The following is a 17785-nucleotide window of genomic DNA, read 5'->3' on the forward strand; positions in this document are numbered from 1 at the left end:
AAAAAAAAAAAAAAAAAAAAAAAAAAAAAGGCAGGGGAGGAGGGTGGTTAAGAAATAATTAAGTAATATGGTGCTTATTGAAACTGAAATTGTTCTTTCAAAGATCAGCAATGACTTCCCAGAACTGAAAAAGTAAAACATGACATATGATTCTGTGAAATATCATGCAGTAGTTAGGAGCAAAAAACTAAATACATATTCAGCAACATGCACAGACTTTAAGAAGTAGAGTACTGAGTGGTACAGTAAAGAGTTAACTTTGCTGGACCATCCCTTCCATCTAATATCCCTTCCAAAGGTGGAAAAGTCTGAATAAAAATCAATGACAAAGAATAAATATAAAATTTTTAAAAATAACGACAAATGGAAAGGAGAAACAGTAAAAGAGGAAAAAAAAAATGAAAAAATGAGTAACGTAAGAAGGAAAATTCAGTATTAACATTGGTGCCTAAACTGGGGGCTGTCACTCATGCCTGTAATCTCAGCACTTTGGGAGGCTGAGGCAGGCAGATCACAAGCTCAGGAGTTCAAGACCAGCCTGTGCAACATGATGAAACCTTGTCTCTACAAAAAATACAAAAATTAGCCAGGCATGGTGGCGCACACCTGTAGTCCCAGCTATTAGCAGGCTGAAGTAGGAGAATCCCTTGAGCCCGGGAGGCAGAGGTTGCAGTGAGCTGAGATCACACCACTGCATTCTAGCCTGGGGACAGCTAGACGATGTCTCAAAAAAAAAAAAAAAAAAAGCAAAAAAAAAAGCAGTGATGCCTCAAGAAAGGCTGAAGGCCAAGAGATGACATTGTCTCTTGGCTCAGTTATAACAGATGCCTGGTAGGGTGAAGCAATAGGTTTGCCAAGACCACCCCTCCTCTTGAAACCTGATTAGGTTAAATGGGAGCTGGTAAGCTTCGAAGAATGACACTGCTCTGGGAGACATTTCGTCATACAATATGATGATGAACCAGACCAACTGTTGTTTTTTTTTTGAGACAGAGTCTCGCTCTGTAGCTCAGGCTGGAGTGCAGTGGCGCGATCTCGGCTCACTGCAAGCTCTGCCTCTCGGGTTCTCGCCATTCTCCTGCCTCAGCCTCCCAAGTAGCTGGGACTACAGGCGCCCACCACCACGTCTGGCTAATTTTTTGTATTTTTAGTAGAGACGGGGTTTCACTGTGTTAGCCAGGATGGTCTTGATCTCCTGACCTCGTGATACGCACGCCTTGGCCTCCCAAAGTGCTGGGATTACAGGCGTGAGCCACCATGCCCAGCCCCAGACCAACTGTTAATGACTAAGTGGGATTCTCGTAATGTGCTAGAATCTATCAACTCTTACTTTTCAGGTTACATCTACTACCATACTGTGATACGGTGTAACACTAGTATTGTTCATCCAACTACCTTATCTACATAAATCTTATAATACTGATATTGATGATCAAATGTACTGGGATATTGAGTTAAAGCTTCCTGAGGATGTAATGCTGATAGAAAAATCACTGGCCCATGCTGAGTTATTTGAATAATTAAACTAAGAAAAAGGAAAGTCACTGGCCCTACAGAATCATGGTCTGGAACCTAAGAAGAAAAAAAAAAATCACTGGACTGACAAAAAGCTGGATTTTGTTGACTATCAGTTTCTATGGTATACAGTTCTGTACAAGTTTATCATAAGGTAAAATCTGCAGATCAAGGAGAGAAATAAGAAATCAAAGTAATATAAAAATACAAAAGGTATGACACGGTTTTATAGGAAAACTTAGTTGTGTCTTCAAACCTGTTTCTACTCCACACTGGCCCCAAATGCTAGGTATATTCATACTGATATTATTTCTCCATCTGTGATATAAATCCTATGCTAAATGTAGATGCTCACACAAATATGATCATTTTGGTGTAAGAGAGTCTTGGTCAAGGAGTGGCCTGTGCAGTAAAGGACTGACCTTGCCAAAGGAAAAGTTTAGCCCTTATCTAGCTCCAGAGAGGTAAACTCTAAGCACTCAGAATATCCTGCTTCATAATAGTGTTTTTGTTTACCTGGGGGCCTTCACCTATGCCAGACATACTATGCTAACAATGTGGTACATGGTGGGGGCCTTGGACCACAAGATATTCTTGACCTCTGGAGGTGCTGGAATAAGGTTAGCCACACAGGTGGTAAGCCATGCTTACGTAAACCCTAATCCCCAGTGAAAACCCTGGACACAAAGGTTTGGGTAAACTTCTCTGGTTGGCCGTACTGAATGTGTGCTGCCATATATCACTGCTGGGAGAAGTAAGTGCTGTCTGCATGATTCCACTGGGGGAGAGAATTGGAAGCTCAAGCCTGGAACTCTCCTAGACCCTACCCTATGCACCTTTTCCCATTGGCTATTTGAATCTGTATCATTTTGCTGTAATAAACGGTAACTGTGAGTATAACGTTTTGCTGAATTCTGTTGAGTCTTTCCGATGAATTATGCAAATTGAGAGCATTCTTGGAGACCTCCTGAAACTACCTAAGTGAAAGCAGTAATAAACAAATTTCCACAAAAATTTCTAGGACGAACACTTTTTTTTTTTTTTTTTTGAGACAGTCTTACTCTGTTGCCCAGGCTGGAGTACAGTGGCATGATCTTGGCTCACTGCAACCTCCCTCACAGGTTCGAGCTATTCTCCTGCCTCAGTCACCCTAATGGCTGGGACTACAGGCATGCGCTACCACGCCCAGCTAATTTTTGTACTTTGAGTAGAGATGAGGTTTCACTGTGTTAGCCAGGCTGGTCTCGAACTCCTGATTTCAGGTGACCCGCCTGCCTCGGCCTCCCAAAGCGCTAGGATTACAGGTGTGAGCAATTGCGTCCGGGTGGACAAATACATTTATATCCAAGAACATGTATTAAAAAGTAGGTGTTGACATATAGAGGTGGGGTAGTAGGATGGGACAAGGATAATCTTATACAGAAATCACTAGAATAAATTATCCACCATATAAATTTATGTTCCAGCAGATATGTAAATCAATATCTTAGTTATAAATAAGAGATGTCTTCTCCATTATAGTTATATTTTCTGTAAATCTAAAACTGTTCTAAAATAAAAGGTTTCTTTTAAAAAAATTCTAGTTACTTAAGAGTTACCACATATTCTATATATCCTGCTACACTCTAAGTTCCATATAAACTGAAGTCATGAATACTGTTGATCATTAGTGCCTCGTACAGTATTCATAAACATCAGGCAAACATATGACCAAATATTTATTATTTTTAATCTAAAAGCCTGACTTAATTACTTAATCTTCTTTTGGTTTGTTTAAAGTACTTGCCACTCTATAATATAAGGTATTAATTATGAGTATATGCTATCAAAATCTAAAGTGGTAAAACAAAACTATGACAAAGTTGTTTTTAAAAAACTTGAAGTAAAATAATTTGCTGTAGAATATAAAAAAATTTCAAGTTATATTATCAAGTCTCACATTAAGACACTATCTATCTCTCCATATCCTAATACATGTTTGAAGTAAAAAGGAAACAAAAATTCAAGAAAAGATGCAAAAGTTAAGTTAAATACTATAAAAAGAAACTCACCTGACAAATTTTTTCCCAGATCTCATCACAGCCAGCTTTTTCCTGAAAACTCAGAGCCAAATCATAGTTCTCTGCTTCTGACCAAACAATTAATGTATCCTGTTTAAAAATAAATATTTCTATATCATCACACTAGAAAAGAGATATCTACAAAGTATAAATAAAAATCAAGAGGACTGAAAACACAGCAATGACAAATGCCCCGATAAAAGTAATAAATGTATATTCGATTAGCATTATTAGTAATATATTGGCAATAAAGTAGCTTTGGTACTAAAAATGACACTGAGCAATTTTCTAAAACAAAAAATATTAAAACAGGTTAGTAGGCTCTGACTCATGTTACCCAAATAATATTTATAAAAAGGCTAGCCATTCTTGGTTAAAACTGTAACAAAGACATTCCAACCATCTACTTTCTGTTGCTTCTAGAAAATCAGCTGTCCCATTCACTAACCACCTATGTATTTATCCTTCCCTTTGAGCTGGTTAAAAGTAAGCTAACTAATACCTGAAAATAGGTTAAGGCTTAACTCTATTTTTGCCATTTTTTTTTTTTTTTTAATCTGGAAAAGACTTCAGGATCTTAAGAAATGCAACACCATGGTGAAACAAAGCTATTTGCTCTTATTTACAAGTGCTACCAACAGCACCCAGTTCAGTACCTTAGGGTGTAGAAAAATTAGCCCAAGGTTTAGGTAAGCAGTCTCCTAGAACGTCTTCGATTACATGCCTACCAAAGGGTTAGTTACGCTTTTAGGAAAAGGTCGTCAACCCTTGTATTAGAAACTAAAGTTTGGATTTAAAATAAAACATACACCACACACACACACACACACACACAAATATACATATATATATTTTGTTGTTGTTTTTTGTTTCCCCCGAGACAGGGTTTTGCTCTGTGACCAGGCTAGAGTGTAAGGGTACAATCACGACTCACTGCAGCCTTGACCTCCTAGGGCCCAGCAATCCTCCCACCTCAGCCTCCCGAGTAGCTGGGACTACAGGTGCACACACCACGCCACACTAATTTTTTTAGAGACAGGGTTTCACCATTTTGCCCAGGTTGGTCTGGAACTCCAACTCCTGGGCTCAAGCAATCCATCTGCCTCGATCTCCCAAAGTGCTGGGATTACAGGTGTGAGCCACTGCACCCAGCCTACACACACATTTTTAAACACTAAAAACACTATGCAATACTAAAATGAACAATCTTTAAAGGATATATAATAATGAAAGTTTAATATGGCTAAAACTTTGATTTTCAAACAAATACAAATTGAGTTTATACTCTACCAAAAATATAATCTACAAAACACCTTATATGTAATAATTTGTTCATGTAACTAGTACTTATAAATAAAACCTGACATGAATACAAACTAAAAATCATCTCCAGATCAAAGACAAAGTTTTGAAAATGGGAACATTTCAGTACTTTTTGGCTTTAAACAGTAAATGAAAAATATTATTTAATTAATCCAGGCCTCAGATTAATACTTCTTATTTTCTGCGTCATCAGGTAAAAATAGCTAGAAATCGGTGTTCTACCTTCTTCCTGGCTATGCTTTTTGGGAGAAACTTGCTATCAGAGTTAGTCTAAAATTCTCTCAAGTCACTCCTTTGTCTAAAATCCTTCAGTTTCGGCCAGGCGTGGAGGCTCACACCTGTAATCCTGACACTTTGGGAGGCCAAGGCAGGCGGATCACGGGGTCAAGAGCAGACCATCCTGGTTAACATGATGAAACCCCGTCTCCACTAAAAATACAAAAATTAGCTGGGCGTGGTGGTGCGCGCCTGTAGTCCCAGCTACTTGGGAGGCTAAGGCAGAAGAATCGCTTGAACCCGGGAGGCAGAGATTGCAGTGAGCCGAGATTGTGCCACTGCACTCCAGCCTGGCGACAGTGCAAGACTCTGTCTCAAAAAAAAAAAAAAAAAAAAAAAATCCTTCGGTTTCTCTCATCATCCACAAAAGTTTTCAAACCTTTTTTAAAAAAAACAGAACCCCTTTTACAAACAAAAATTTACTAAGAACCTCCATATATAAAAAAGATATAAATAGAGCTACTCTGGTCAGTGCTGGTTAAAACACCAGGGTACCCACTCAGGCTCCCTACATTCCCAAGTCATCTTCTTAGAGCCTTCCTCAAAATAGCTTCACAAACAGTGATCTCCAGAACATTTTTGACTGTAGTTTAATTTGCTTATATATTATATACAAGAATATATTAGTATATTAATGCATTATAAAACACATGCTGAAATAGAAAAGGCTTATAAGAACATAAGCAAAATTTTTAAATGTTTGAACTGTAATGGCTCCATATCATTAGTTAGTATTAAAACTCAATACACACTTAAGGCATAAGATACCCAAACATAACAGTGGATATAAATCCATATTTAAAATTATTCTTTCGTAGAATGCAATGGCTCAAGTCTGTAATCTGAGCATTTTGGGAGGCTAAGGCAAGTGGATCAATTGAGGCCAAGAGTTTGAGACCAGCCTGGGCAATGCAGTGAGACTCCCATATCTAATTTAAAAAGAAAAATTATCGGTCAGGCATGGTGGCTCACACCTGTAATCCCAGCACTTTGGGAGGCCGAGGCGGGTGGATCACCTGAGGTCAGTAGTTTGAGACCAGCCTGGCCAACATGGTTGAAACCCCATCTCTACTAAAAATACAAAAATTAGCCGGGTGTGGTGGCAGGCACCTGTAATCCCAACTACTTGGGAGGCTGAGGCAGGGGAATCACTTGAACCCAGGACGTGGAGATTTCAGTGAGCCGAGATTGCACCATTGCACTCCAGCCTAGGGGACAAGAGCGAGACTTTGTCTCAAAAAAAAAAAAAAAAAAAAAGTTAAAAAAAATTATCTTTTTAATAACTGAACTTTCTGAGGGGGTAACTTCTTGTCAGATCTATTACATCATTGTTTCTGCTTTGTCGCATGGTTGACAGTTAAGCAGTAAATGTTAATTTAACCATTATGTAGTTCATTTGTACTTATATCATTATCAACCCCTTTTAAGGCATCTATCCATTTTGTTTGAGTTAGAACAGTTTAAATTACAAAATATTTGCAGTTATCTCCACATATAGGCTACAATAATTCACAAAAGGTGGGTATGAAAATATAGGAATAAACTGTTTCTCATACTGTTTCTCATAAAATATAGGAATAAACTGTTTCTCATACTACACTCTCACAATACAAATCACTGCTGTCACCTTCATCACCAAGAAGTGTGGGGATTTCTCCCCACCAATATCAATCAGTTCTATACTAGACACCAGGTGGATATTCTCCAATTCACCTTTGACACTGTTTACCTGGAGACACCGTCAGATACCACAGTTGAGGGCTCAGCCCTACAAGACTGCCCCTACTTCTAACGCCAACTGCAAGACTGGGTTGTTTTACCTATGCTTTCAACCAAATGGCTATAAATCAGGCTTCCCATGACCCCCTCCTTGGATTTGATTAATTTGCTATCACAAAATGCAGGGAATCAGTTGTATTTACCAGTTTATTATAATATAAAGGATATTTTAAAGGATACAAATGAAGATAGGTATACAGCAAAGTATGGGGTAAGAGGCTCAAAGGTTGCATTACCTCCCTGGGGACATCATCCTCCAGGAACTTCCACTTAGTTATCTGGGAGCTCTCCAAACCCAGTCCTACTGGGCTTTTATGGAGGCTTCATTAAACAGATATGATTAAGTAAATCACTGGCCACTGGTGATTAATAAACCCCCAGTCCCTCTCCCCTTCTGGAGGTTGGGGGATGGGGTTCAAAGTCACAATTTTCTAATCATGCCTTGGTCTTTCTGGTGTCTAGATCTATAGACAGTAGTATCTACAGTCAGGTCAATGGATATGACTAATAGAATGAAATCCAAAACGCTTTATCCAGCCATCCAGTGCCTTTCCCATTTTGGCTACAATCAATGTTCTGAGAGAAGGTCCAGGTAAACACTGAAATCTGAATTAAGGTAACTGAGCACCTTTTCATCATCACTTTCTTTTGCTCTTCTTTTTTTTGATACAGTGTCTCACTCTGTTGCCCAGGTTGGAGTGCAGTGGTACAATCTTGGCTCACTGCAACCTCCACCTTTGGGTTCAAGTGATTCTCCTGCCTCAGCCTCCTGAGTAGCTGGGATTACAGGTGTGTGCCCCCACACTCGGATAATTTTTGTGTTTTTAGTAGAGACAGGCTTTCACCATGTTGGCCAGGCTGGTCTTGAAACCCAACCTCAGGTAATCTGCTGGCCTTGGGCTCCCAAAGTGCTGGGATTACAGGTGGGAGCCACTGCACCCAGCCCCTCATTCTAAACTTCAACTTAAATTATTTTCTCTGATCTCGTCAACATACCAGAAACTAAATGGGGTTTATATTTAGAGTTATTTTCCAATGCTAAGGACTGACCTTGGGAAACAGTCAATGGTTACGGATCTTCCTTCTTCCTAATTACCAATAACTGATCCATCGCACGCCCTGCAAATTCTACCTTCGATATGTATCACAAAATCCATCCATCTCTCTCCATCTCTATCACCTCAATCCAATCCAACATTATCTTTTGCTTGGACTATGCAACAATCTCCCAATGAGTTTCCCACTTTTTGCTTCTCTTCAATTCCACAGATCGATACCAAGTATTCTGGATCATGCCATCACTTTGCATAAACTCTTCAAAAGCTTACTTTAAAAATCCCAATGGCCAGGCGTGGTGGCTCATGCCTGTAATCCCAGCACTTTGGGAGGCCAAGGCAGGCAGATCATCTGAGGTCGGGAGTTCAAGACCAGCCTGACCAACATGGAGAAACCCCATCTCTACTAAAAATACAAAATTAGCTGGGCGTGGTGGTGCATGTCTGTAATCCTAGCTACTAGGGAGGCTGAGGCAGGAGAATCGCTTGAACCTGGGAGGTGGAGGTTGCAGTGAGCCGAGATTGCGCCACTGCACTCCAGCCTGGGCAACAAGAGTGAAACTCTATCTCAAAAATAAATAAATAAAAACAAAAATCCCAGCTTGGCTGGATGTGGAGGCTCACGCCTGTAATCCCAGCACTTTGGGAGGCCAAGGAGGGAGAACTGTTTGAGTGCAGGAGTTCGAGACCAGCCTGGGCATCATAGTGAGACCTCATCTCTACTAAAAATTAAAAAAATTAGCCAGGCATGGTGGTATGTGCCTGCAGTCTCAGCTACTCAGAAGGCTGAAGTGGGAGGATCGCATCTAGGAGGTCAAGGCTGCAGTGAGACATGATCATGCCACTGTGCTCTTGGCTGGGAGACAGTCTCATCTAAAAACCACCGCCCTGCCTCCAAAAAGTTCCAAACGAAAGATAGTGACCAGCCAGAAGCAGCATTCAATGAGGTATTTCTGGATGAATGAATAAATGTGGTCAGATCAACAAGACTCAGTCTTGAGCTCTGTTCTTTTCTCAATTTATAGCTAGTACCTCAAAGGAGGTTACCTTGCAGCTAAAAATTCATAATTAATCTGATTTTTTTTTTTTTTTTAAAGGCTGGAGTGCAGTTGGCTATTCACAGGTGTGATCATCACGAACTACAGCCTCAAACTCCTGGTCTCAAGCCATCCTCCTGCCTCAGCCCCAAAAAGCTGGGACCACTACTGGCACGCCAGGCCTTTTATGATTCTTAAATTATAATCTCCTGCTGGAAAGTCTTACTCTATCTCTATTCCCAGATATTCCTTTTGAGACCTTTTCATGGGCTGGGTGTGGCGGCTTATGTCTGTAATCCCAGTACTTTGGAAGGCCAAGGTGGGTGGGCTGCTTTAGCTCAGGAGTTCAAGACCAGCCTGAGCAACATGGCAAAATCCCATATCTACAAAAAATTAGCCAGGCATCGTGTGCACACCTGCAGTCCCAGCTACTCAGGAGGCTGAGGTGGGAGCCTGAGCCCAGAAGTCAAGGCCATGATCCATGATCCATGATCATGAAGCCATGAGCCATGATTGCGCCACTGCACTCCAGCCTCGGCAACAAAGCAAGACTGTGTCTCCAAAAAAAAAAAAAAAAATCTCTTTCCATTTATTTTACTATATTTATTATAAGCCCAGATGGAAAAAAAAAAAAAAACAACGCACAAAACAGTACATAGTATGTTACCATTTATACCAATAAAAGGGAAAAAATACATACAATTGTATGCATATTTGCTTACATATGCGTATCTCTGGCAAGATATATAAGAAACTGGTGTGAGTGGCCTCTAGCGAGGGAAACTGTATGGACAGAATCTGGCGTGGGAAAGAGACTTCAATAAATACCTTTTGAATTTTTAACTGGGCTAATATATTACATACTAAAAAAAATTTTTTTAAATAAGCCTCAAACCAAAAGATTAATGTAAACCTGCTTCACTTCCCACTTTCTGGAAAGAACTATCATTTTCCTGGCCAGATTCAAAAACACTACCAGTGACCTTTGATTCCTTGTCTTTCATATTTAATCATTTACCAAATTTTCCAGCACTTTCTTGAAAATATACTGGAGCTCTGTTCCTTGACGTCCATTTACCATGGTGGAATAGACTTTCATTTTTTGTATCTGAATTATTGTAAAAGGTTTTGCTACTCAAAGATCTTCTGCTCCACCCTATCCCTCCTCCCCAATTTATTATTCATAACATTGCCACACTCTTTTCTTTAAACACAGTATCACTTTAGGCCCCTACTCAAGAACCTGTAATGTCCCCTTCTGAACCTGCGTATTATCACATTTGGGATTAAGGGGGGGGGGGAAAAGAAACCACTGCTACAGATAGGCTTAATACCTTTTTTAGCAGGTATATTTCCTTCCCTATCACAGTTCCTTCCACAACCACCAGGAATGAAGTTTTTCTTAATGATTCCAGCTTACATTAACCTCTTCCTTAATTTTCTATTGCTTTAAGTCTGTGGAATACAAGTTTACTTTTTATATTTTGTGTCAGCACATACCTGCTGTATAATCTCAGTCAAGAATCTTACCCTTTCTGTACCTTTGTTGCCTCATGTGTGAAATGCTTTCATGGGCTTTCAGTGAAGACTGTGGTAAAACATTTGTTATCAGCTATCTTACTATCATTCTGTATCTGTTTCACCTGTTACATCCTGCCTCCAAATAAAACTGCAATGACGATTTTCCTAAACCCAGTTAATACACAACTGTGTTAAATAGGTACACATTCTTATGACTCTTTTTTTTTTTTTTTTTGAGACAATCTTGCTCTATCACCCAGGCTGAAGTACGGTAGCACAATCACAGCTCACTGCAGCACTGCCCTCCTGGGCCCAAGCAATTCTCCCACCTCACCTTCCCAAGTAGCTGGGACTACAGGTGTGTGTCACCATGCCCGGCTAATTTATTTTTATATTTTTTGTAGCGACAGAGTCTCAGTATGTTGCTCAGGCTGGTCTTGAACTCCTGGACTGAAGTGATCTTCCTGCCTCAGCCTCCCAAAGTGTTGAGATTACAAGTGTTGAGCCACTGTGCCTAGTAGGACTCGTTTTTATTATTTTTTTAAGATATATTGCCCAGGCTGGGGTGCAATGGCCATGCACAGGCACAATCATAGCATACTATAGCCTCAAACTTCTGGCCTTAAGTGATCCTCCAGCCTCAGCCTCCCAAGTAGCTGGGACCACAAGCACATGCTACCATACCTCGCTTTGACTCTGCTTTTGATTTAGTCAGTATTAGTGGGACTGATGTTAAGTAACTTAAAATTTCTGTCACACCTATCAGGTATCTTATTTCATGTTGTATCATATAATGATTCTCTTCTCTTTCCAACATGTTTAAATGCTTAAGTTTATTGAGTAAGTACATCTTCTTCCATTAACTACTTCAGTATTGTGCACAGTAAGGAAGTGATGTGAATCAATAATGACTTTTCAATATCCAGTCATATGACATTCAGCTTGACTCATTCTAACTCCTTTTAAGCTCACAATTCGGTACTTCATTTTTGAAAGAAAAGATGTATCTTGAGCACACAATTTAGTAGTTGGCTCATTTTAAAACTGTAATGTTAAAAGAAGAAATGTTAAACATTCCCCTCTGAATTTACTCAACTTTTTTTTTTTTTTTTGAGACAGGGCCTGGCTTTGTCTCTCTGACTGGAGTGCAGTGGTACAATCATGGCTTACTACAGTCTTGACCTCCCAAGCTCAAATGATCCTCCCGTCTCAGCTCCCAAAGTAGCTGGCACTATAGCTGCACACCACCACACCTGGACAATTTTTGAATTTTTTTTTTTTGTAGAGATGGGGTCTTGCTATGTTGTGCAAGCTGTTCCCGAGATCCTGAGCTCAAGGGATCCTCCTGCCTTGGCCTCCTAAAGTGCTGGGACTGCAGGTGTGAGCCACCATGCTTGGCATAGTCAACATATTTTAATACAGCAAAATGGCCTATAAACATCTCATTCACTTACTCATTAAGTTTTTAATAAAAAACCCACTAATGGAAACAAAACAATTTTTTAACCCATTACTATAGTCCCAGCTACTAGAAAAGCTGAGGTGAGAGGATCATTTGAGTCTAGGAGTTCAAGCTCAGCCTGGGCATCATAGTAAGATCCCATCTCTGAAAACAAATTTTTAAAAAAATTTTAACTCCACTAATGAACAACAGACTTCATGTAAAATTTGGAAATCAGTAACTTTCTAGACTAATTTATTGAATAATCTCAATGATGCCTTTTACAAAGGATAATTCTAACAAACATAGAAAAATATTACTGCATTTGGAAATTTCAATTTGTGTAACTTCAAAAAACTACAAATTAAGCTGAATACAGTGGCTCACACCTGTAATCCCAGCACTGTGAAGGTACTGAAGCAAAAGGATCACTTGAGGCCAGGAATTCAAGATTAGCGTGGGCAAACATAGTGAGACCCCGTCTTTACAAATACAACAACAAAAAAAATTTGTAATAAATTTTTTAAAAGTGCAAATTTAGCCTGGACAACATAATGAGACCCCATCTTTACAAAAGTTTTTAAAAATTAGTCAAGCATGGTGGCTCACATCCATAATCCCAGCTACTCAGAAGGCTGAAACCGGAGGATCGCTTGAGCACAGGAGGTTGAGGCTGCAGTGAGCTGTGATCAAACCACTGTACTCCAGCCTGGGGGACAGAAGATCCTCTCAAAAAAATTATTTTCAAAAATGCAAATTGAAAATTTGGGTGAAAATACGAAAAACCACATCCATTACAAGGAACTAAGTTTAACATAACCCCTAAATGGCCCTATGATTTCCATTAGAAAAGTGTACTCGATTTAAACAAAACTAAACAGGTAATATCATTCACACAAGTTTTTCACTCTTTTATAGCGTTTCAATATTCTTCTCATTACCAGAGTTATCTTATATACCTGAATGTTATGTTGCAAAAAAAAAAAAAAATTAAAAAATAAACTATTAAAAAAAGCCCAAATATTGTATTATTTACATGTGATTACAGAAAACATTTCCAAATGGTGTAGTTTAAATAATGCAATTTTTCCAACACTTTATACTTAGTGTATACAAACATACTAATGATCTAGAACTAATTTTCTAGTAGAGTAACATACATGAAATTACCTACATGTCCTAATGATTCCAAAGTATTCATAGAACCACTGTGTATTTTTAACTTACGCTGGGTGACTATTTTAAATACAAACCTACTCCATAATGTGATCTTTCCAAAGTAACAACAGCTAAAGGATCTTATATACAATCTGAGAATCCATTATTATAACTAAATTTGTAGGGAACTGCTTATGACTTAGTTACATTCAAGAACAAAGTTCCTGATAACTTTATATTCATGCAGATAAGTGAAATACTGTAAAAAAAAAAAAAAAAAAAAATTAGTATTTCTTTCCCCACAAAGAAGCAAGCAAACAAAAACAAACTAAAAGTGATTATCTGGTAAAAACTCGGTATAAAGACAGAGAGTAAGAGCTGCTTGGCTAACTTAGAAATTAAATTTACTTAAATGTCTACCTTAAAATGTCTAAGGTATAGGAAACATCTTCAGGTTTTCAATTCAGGACAAATGTTTAATTTGTTTCTCCATCAAAAAAGACACACAATATTTTCTAAACAGAGAAAATAAGCTATGAATTGAATACTGAAAATTTTAAAGTATTTCAAATAACTGATTAAGAATGTGTTGTATACATAAAACAATTGTTTAACAGTAAGACTTTGTATTAATAAGCTGCACAACAGACAGAAGTTTATTCCTCCAACTATGAAGTACTTGTTTCTGGGCATCCAAATTTTCATAAACCTTGAAGTGGGCACTGATGCTGTAAATGTAATCCTAAAATAATTTATCTTCCTTCAAAAATCTCTGCCATCGTGACTTTACATACCACATACACACAAAATACCTGGAAATAATTCAAATGTATAACAATAGGTGTATGTCATACATAAGAATACTATACAGAGTTTAAAAAGAAAACTAGATCTACATTGTTAACATGAACAAATATTCAAAATGAATGTGTGAAAAATGCAAGCTGCAGAATACATGTAAGAGTACGATATCAACTGTGTAAAGTTTAAAAACACACAACAGACTACATATTATTTATGGATACATACATATGCAGAAAAGGTATAAAAGCATGTACACAAAGAATACACATCAACTTCAGAATAGTGGTTACCTATGTAGGGGATGGCGAATGTAAAGAACGGGATGGATACAAACAAGCTTTAACTCTATCCATAATGTTCAATATTACAAAAGTATTTGAAACAAATATGGCATAACGTTAACATTGTTAAATCTGGTGGTGTTACAGTAGACACCCATTATTCTCTGTACTTTTCAATTTTAATATATTTCATAATAAAAATAAAAACATTCACAGAATAAAAAAAGCTCGAATCACTGCTACCATTTTCAGATTAATCAGGCATGCTAAAACACAACACACATTTTCTTTCCCAAATAAGACAATAAATATTAACAGAAGATGTTACATAATTGGCAATGTACACTTTTATAAGGTATCCATTGATTACTATATTAAAAATACACAACAATTAAACAGCAAGATTTAATGCTTCTACTTCAAAACCTCTACCTTTACTTGAGTCAAAGGATTTAATTTCACACCACAAATAGGCTTTCCTTGCTTTAAGAGTATCCCTTTGAATTTTGTTTTATGTCATTTCCTTTAAACATGACTCAGAACAAAAGGTTTCATGTACAAGGTATAGAAGAGACTTGACTAACTACAGTTAAATAATACTAATAAATACATCTTAGAATAAACCAACAGTGGCTCAATCCAAAAATGGTAATTATCACCAGTACAAAAACTTTCACTTTTCATTCTGAAACTTTTAACCTGCAAGAGAAATACACATGATCTCTGTTTACCAAACATGTTTTTTTCTTGTCAGGAAAGTTTTGCCACCTTTGTCAGATTAATACTTCCTTGATCACAGATGAAGTCTTTCAAATTAAAGATAAACAACTACTTGCCTGTTGTTTCTGATATGCAGTATTTGGATTTATCTTTGATTCCAAGAGTAGTGATCCTGAAAGATAAAAATTAATATATAATAAGTCTCAGATGATAAAACCCTGAAAAAAATAAGAATACACATTAAAGTCGGGCACGGTGGTTCACGTCTGTAATTCTAGCACTTTGGGAGGCTGAAGCGGGCAGATTACGAGGTCAAGAGATCGAGACAGTCCTGGCCAACATGGTGAAACTGTCTCTACTAAAAATACAAAAATTGGCTGGGAGTGGTGGCGCGTGCCTGCAGTCCCAGGTACGCGGGAGGCTGAGACAGGAGAATCGCTTGAGAGAGAGAGAGGAGGCAGAGGTTGCAGTGAGCCCAGATCACGCCACTGCACTCCAGCCTGGCAACAGAGCAAGACTCTGTCTCCAAAAAAAAAAAAAAAACACACATTAAAAAAACACACACCACTCGCAAACTTTTCATGTCTTTTTACCCAGTTGGACATCTTAACAAAATGTATTCAAATTCACATTTTCTCTCCAAATCTAGGCTTCATATTTAATCTAAAATATTTCACCCTATTCCCATAGACCCTTAAAGAAAATATTCATCTAAAACCAACATTCAAACCAAGGAATAAGGAGACTAGATGACTATTAAAATTTTATTGAAATAAAAATTTTAAGGTCTAAATGACCACTTCAAGCCATTCTTTTTAACAAAAGTTGTTTTATTGCATTCCCAGTTTAACAAATAATGCAAATTACAAAACAAAATCATGACAGGGATTAAATACTTAGTGTAGAAATTACAGTGCTGCATTTATCCTTTTCTCGTGAAGAACAAAAGAATACCTTCTGTAGAAATAAGTGATAACTATTTAAAATAAAAGGGAACGAGCAAGAATACAAAATATGTCAAGAATAAACCTAAGATTATTTTTCTAACTGCCCATATCAGTTGTTCAAATCAAGTCCAGATTACACTATAAAAGGCATTTTAATTACGGCTCTACATTTTGTAATTTAAAATACTTCACATGACTACAATAAACCAAAGAATACAGCAGTTTACAACCCGCTCTGGTGTTCCAACTTGCTTAGATTGTAAGGCATTCACTTTCTCATAGCGCCTTCTACAAAGGCAGCCCGAAGAAATCCCAGACTAAAGATGTATGTGCTTGTGTGTCCATGTATCGTGGCAACAGTCAGCAAATACAGCCAGGAAAAGGTGCCTTTTGGTTTTCCTCAACACCTGTCGACTGTGGCACCTGGTTGGTACAAGTGTTGTTTTTTTTTTTTTTTTTAACGACACTCGGAAAGAAAGGTTTCGCTAAACCGTTTGTACTAGACGTATAATGGACAAGAAAATAAAGGAATAAGGGGGGAGGAGGCCGACATCAGTACCTAGTCTCTCACTAGTTCCTCCCTTCTCTCTCACACTCTCCCCTCTTTAAAAGAGGAGGGACTGGAAAGGAAGGAGTCCAATCCTTAAGAGGGATGGGAGGCGGACAGAGTCTCGGTCTCTGAGGATAAGTCCAGTCAAAAGTACAGTAGTTTGTTTTTGCCGTACACAAGAGTCAGCTCAGAACCAACGCGCTGTCCCGAAGTGGTAGCAACGGTAACGGGCCCAGGGCCCTAAACCCCAGGCTGTGCCCGGATCAGAGGCACTATCCCCTATTCTACGGTTCCGATAACCTTACCGTCGGACTCTGCCCGAACGAGCAGCGACATCCCCTTGAGCTCCTCCACGTAAGTGGAGGAGACGTGCCCGGTGCCTCGGTCGTCCCATTGCCGGTCTTCGTTCAGGGTATAGACCTTCACTCGCCGCCGCGTATCCGACATGGTGGCTGCTGTCTCCACCGCTCCAGCCGCCGCCTCCTCGCTCACCTCGTCCGCGCCCCTCACTCTTGGGAGACGGTAGACGCGGTAGTGGCGGTGGCGGTGGCGGCGGCGGCTCCAGAGAGGCCCGAATTCACCATGGCTTCAAAGGTTCAGCCGCGAGAAGGGGTGACAAGAGCCACTGAGACCCTCCGCCCGGAGGCCTGGTTACCTCTCACTTCAACCCCGCATACACCCACCCTCCCGTCCCTTTGCCCCACAGGGCTCGCTCGCTCTCCCGCCGCCGCCGCCGCCGCCGCCGCCGCAGTAACTACTACAGATCCGCCATCTTGTAACCCGACTCTCTCTGCCTTTCTCTTCCTCCTCCAGCAGGCTCGCACGGGCTGTCCTAGCAGGGGCTACGGCGGCCGACAAGTCCCATGAACAGCACCTCCGCTTCTGCACGCGCTTCCCAGGCCGGAGTGCTCGGCGCTCTCGCGAGGCGGGTACCCGACTAGGGCGGGAGTACTTCAGCGAGACTTCCTCCTCTTTCGGCCCCGCCTTCTGGCGCGGGGTGGCAATTGGGCGGGAGGTTCTCGCGATCTCCCGGTCCCCGCCTGAGCCGCGAGAGGCCGCTAGGTGGAAGGCTACTGCCGTTCTGCACTTCGTCGGGTTGTTGGCTTGCAGCAGGGTGTGACGTTCCGAGCGACTCAGCTCTGAGGAAAAAGCAAAGCAAACCGGGGAAGTACGTAGCCTTGAAGCGGAGTAACCAGGGACAGAAAGGAAGGAAAAGTGCTTTCATACCCTGACGGAAGGAAGCTCACTCCGTCCGCCTGAGGGGGAAAAAAAAGTTTAAACCTTTCTGTGAAAAAGAAAAAACGTGGAGCCCTTTCAG

The 17785-nt window shown here is 39.7% G+C and overlaps 1 protein-coding gene across 2 annotated transcripts; it reads right to left on the reverse strand.

Moving 5' to 3' along the window:
* Positions 1 to 2740: 2740 nt before the first annotated feature.
* Positions 2741 to 17389, reverse strand: LOC116272747 (serine/threonine-protein phosphatase 4 regulatory subunit 3B-like). 2 transcript variants are annotated; one of them, XM_031661520.1, is made up of 3 exons: positions 16773 to 17384; positions 15087 to 15142; positions 2741 to 3665 (listed from the first exon to the last, which is right to left on the reverse strand). In XM_031661520.1, exons 1-3 carry the CDS (start codon positions 16912 to 16914, stop codon positions 3549 to 3551), a joined length of 315 nt encoding a protein of 104 aa, XP_031517380.1. In that variant the 5' UTR covers positions 16915 to 17384; the 3' UTR covers positions 2741 to 3548. The 2 variants fall into 2 exon arrangements, with proteins under 2 accessions (XP_031517380.1, XP_031517381.1); XM_031661521.1 differs by lacking the exon at positions 2741 to 3665 and adding an exon at positions 12689 to 13424 and having other exon boundaries at positions 16773 to 17389.
* Positions 17390 to 17785: the final 396 nt, after the last annotated feature.

Source organism: Papio anubis, unplaced genomic scaffold, assembly GCF_008728515.1.
Source record: "Papio anubis isolate 15944 unplaced genomic scaffold, Panubis1.0 scaffold182, whole genome shotgun sequence".
Taxonomy (NCBI): Eukaryota; Metazoa; Chordata; class Mammalia; order Primates; family Cercopithecidae; genus Papio; species Papio anubis.

What these genes read in the sequence shown, in the direction of transcription:
- LOC116272747 (XM_031661520.1), bottom strand. Translation starts at nt 16,914, where the DNA reads ATGTCGGATACGCGGCGGCGAGTGAAGGTCTATACCCTGAACGAAGAC. An exon ending in CGTTCGGGCAGAGTCCGACG is followed by an intron (nt 15,143 to 16,772) that starts GTAAGGTTATCG and finishes TTTATCTTTCAG; the next exon opens with GATCACTACTCTTGGAATCA. An exon ending in CTGCATATCAGAAACAACAG is followed by an intron (nt 3,666 to 15,086) that starts GCAAGTAGTTGT and finishes ATTTTTAAACAG; the next exon opens with GATACATTAATTGTTTGGTC.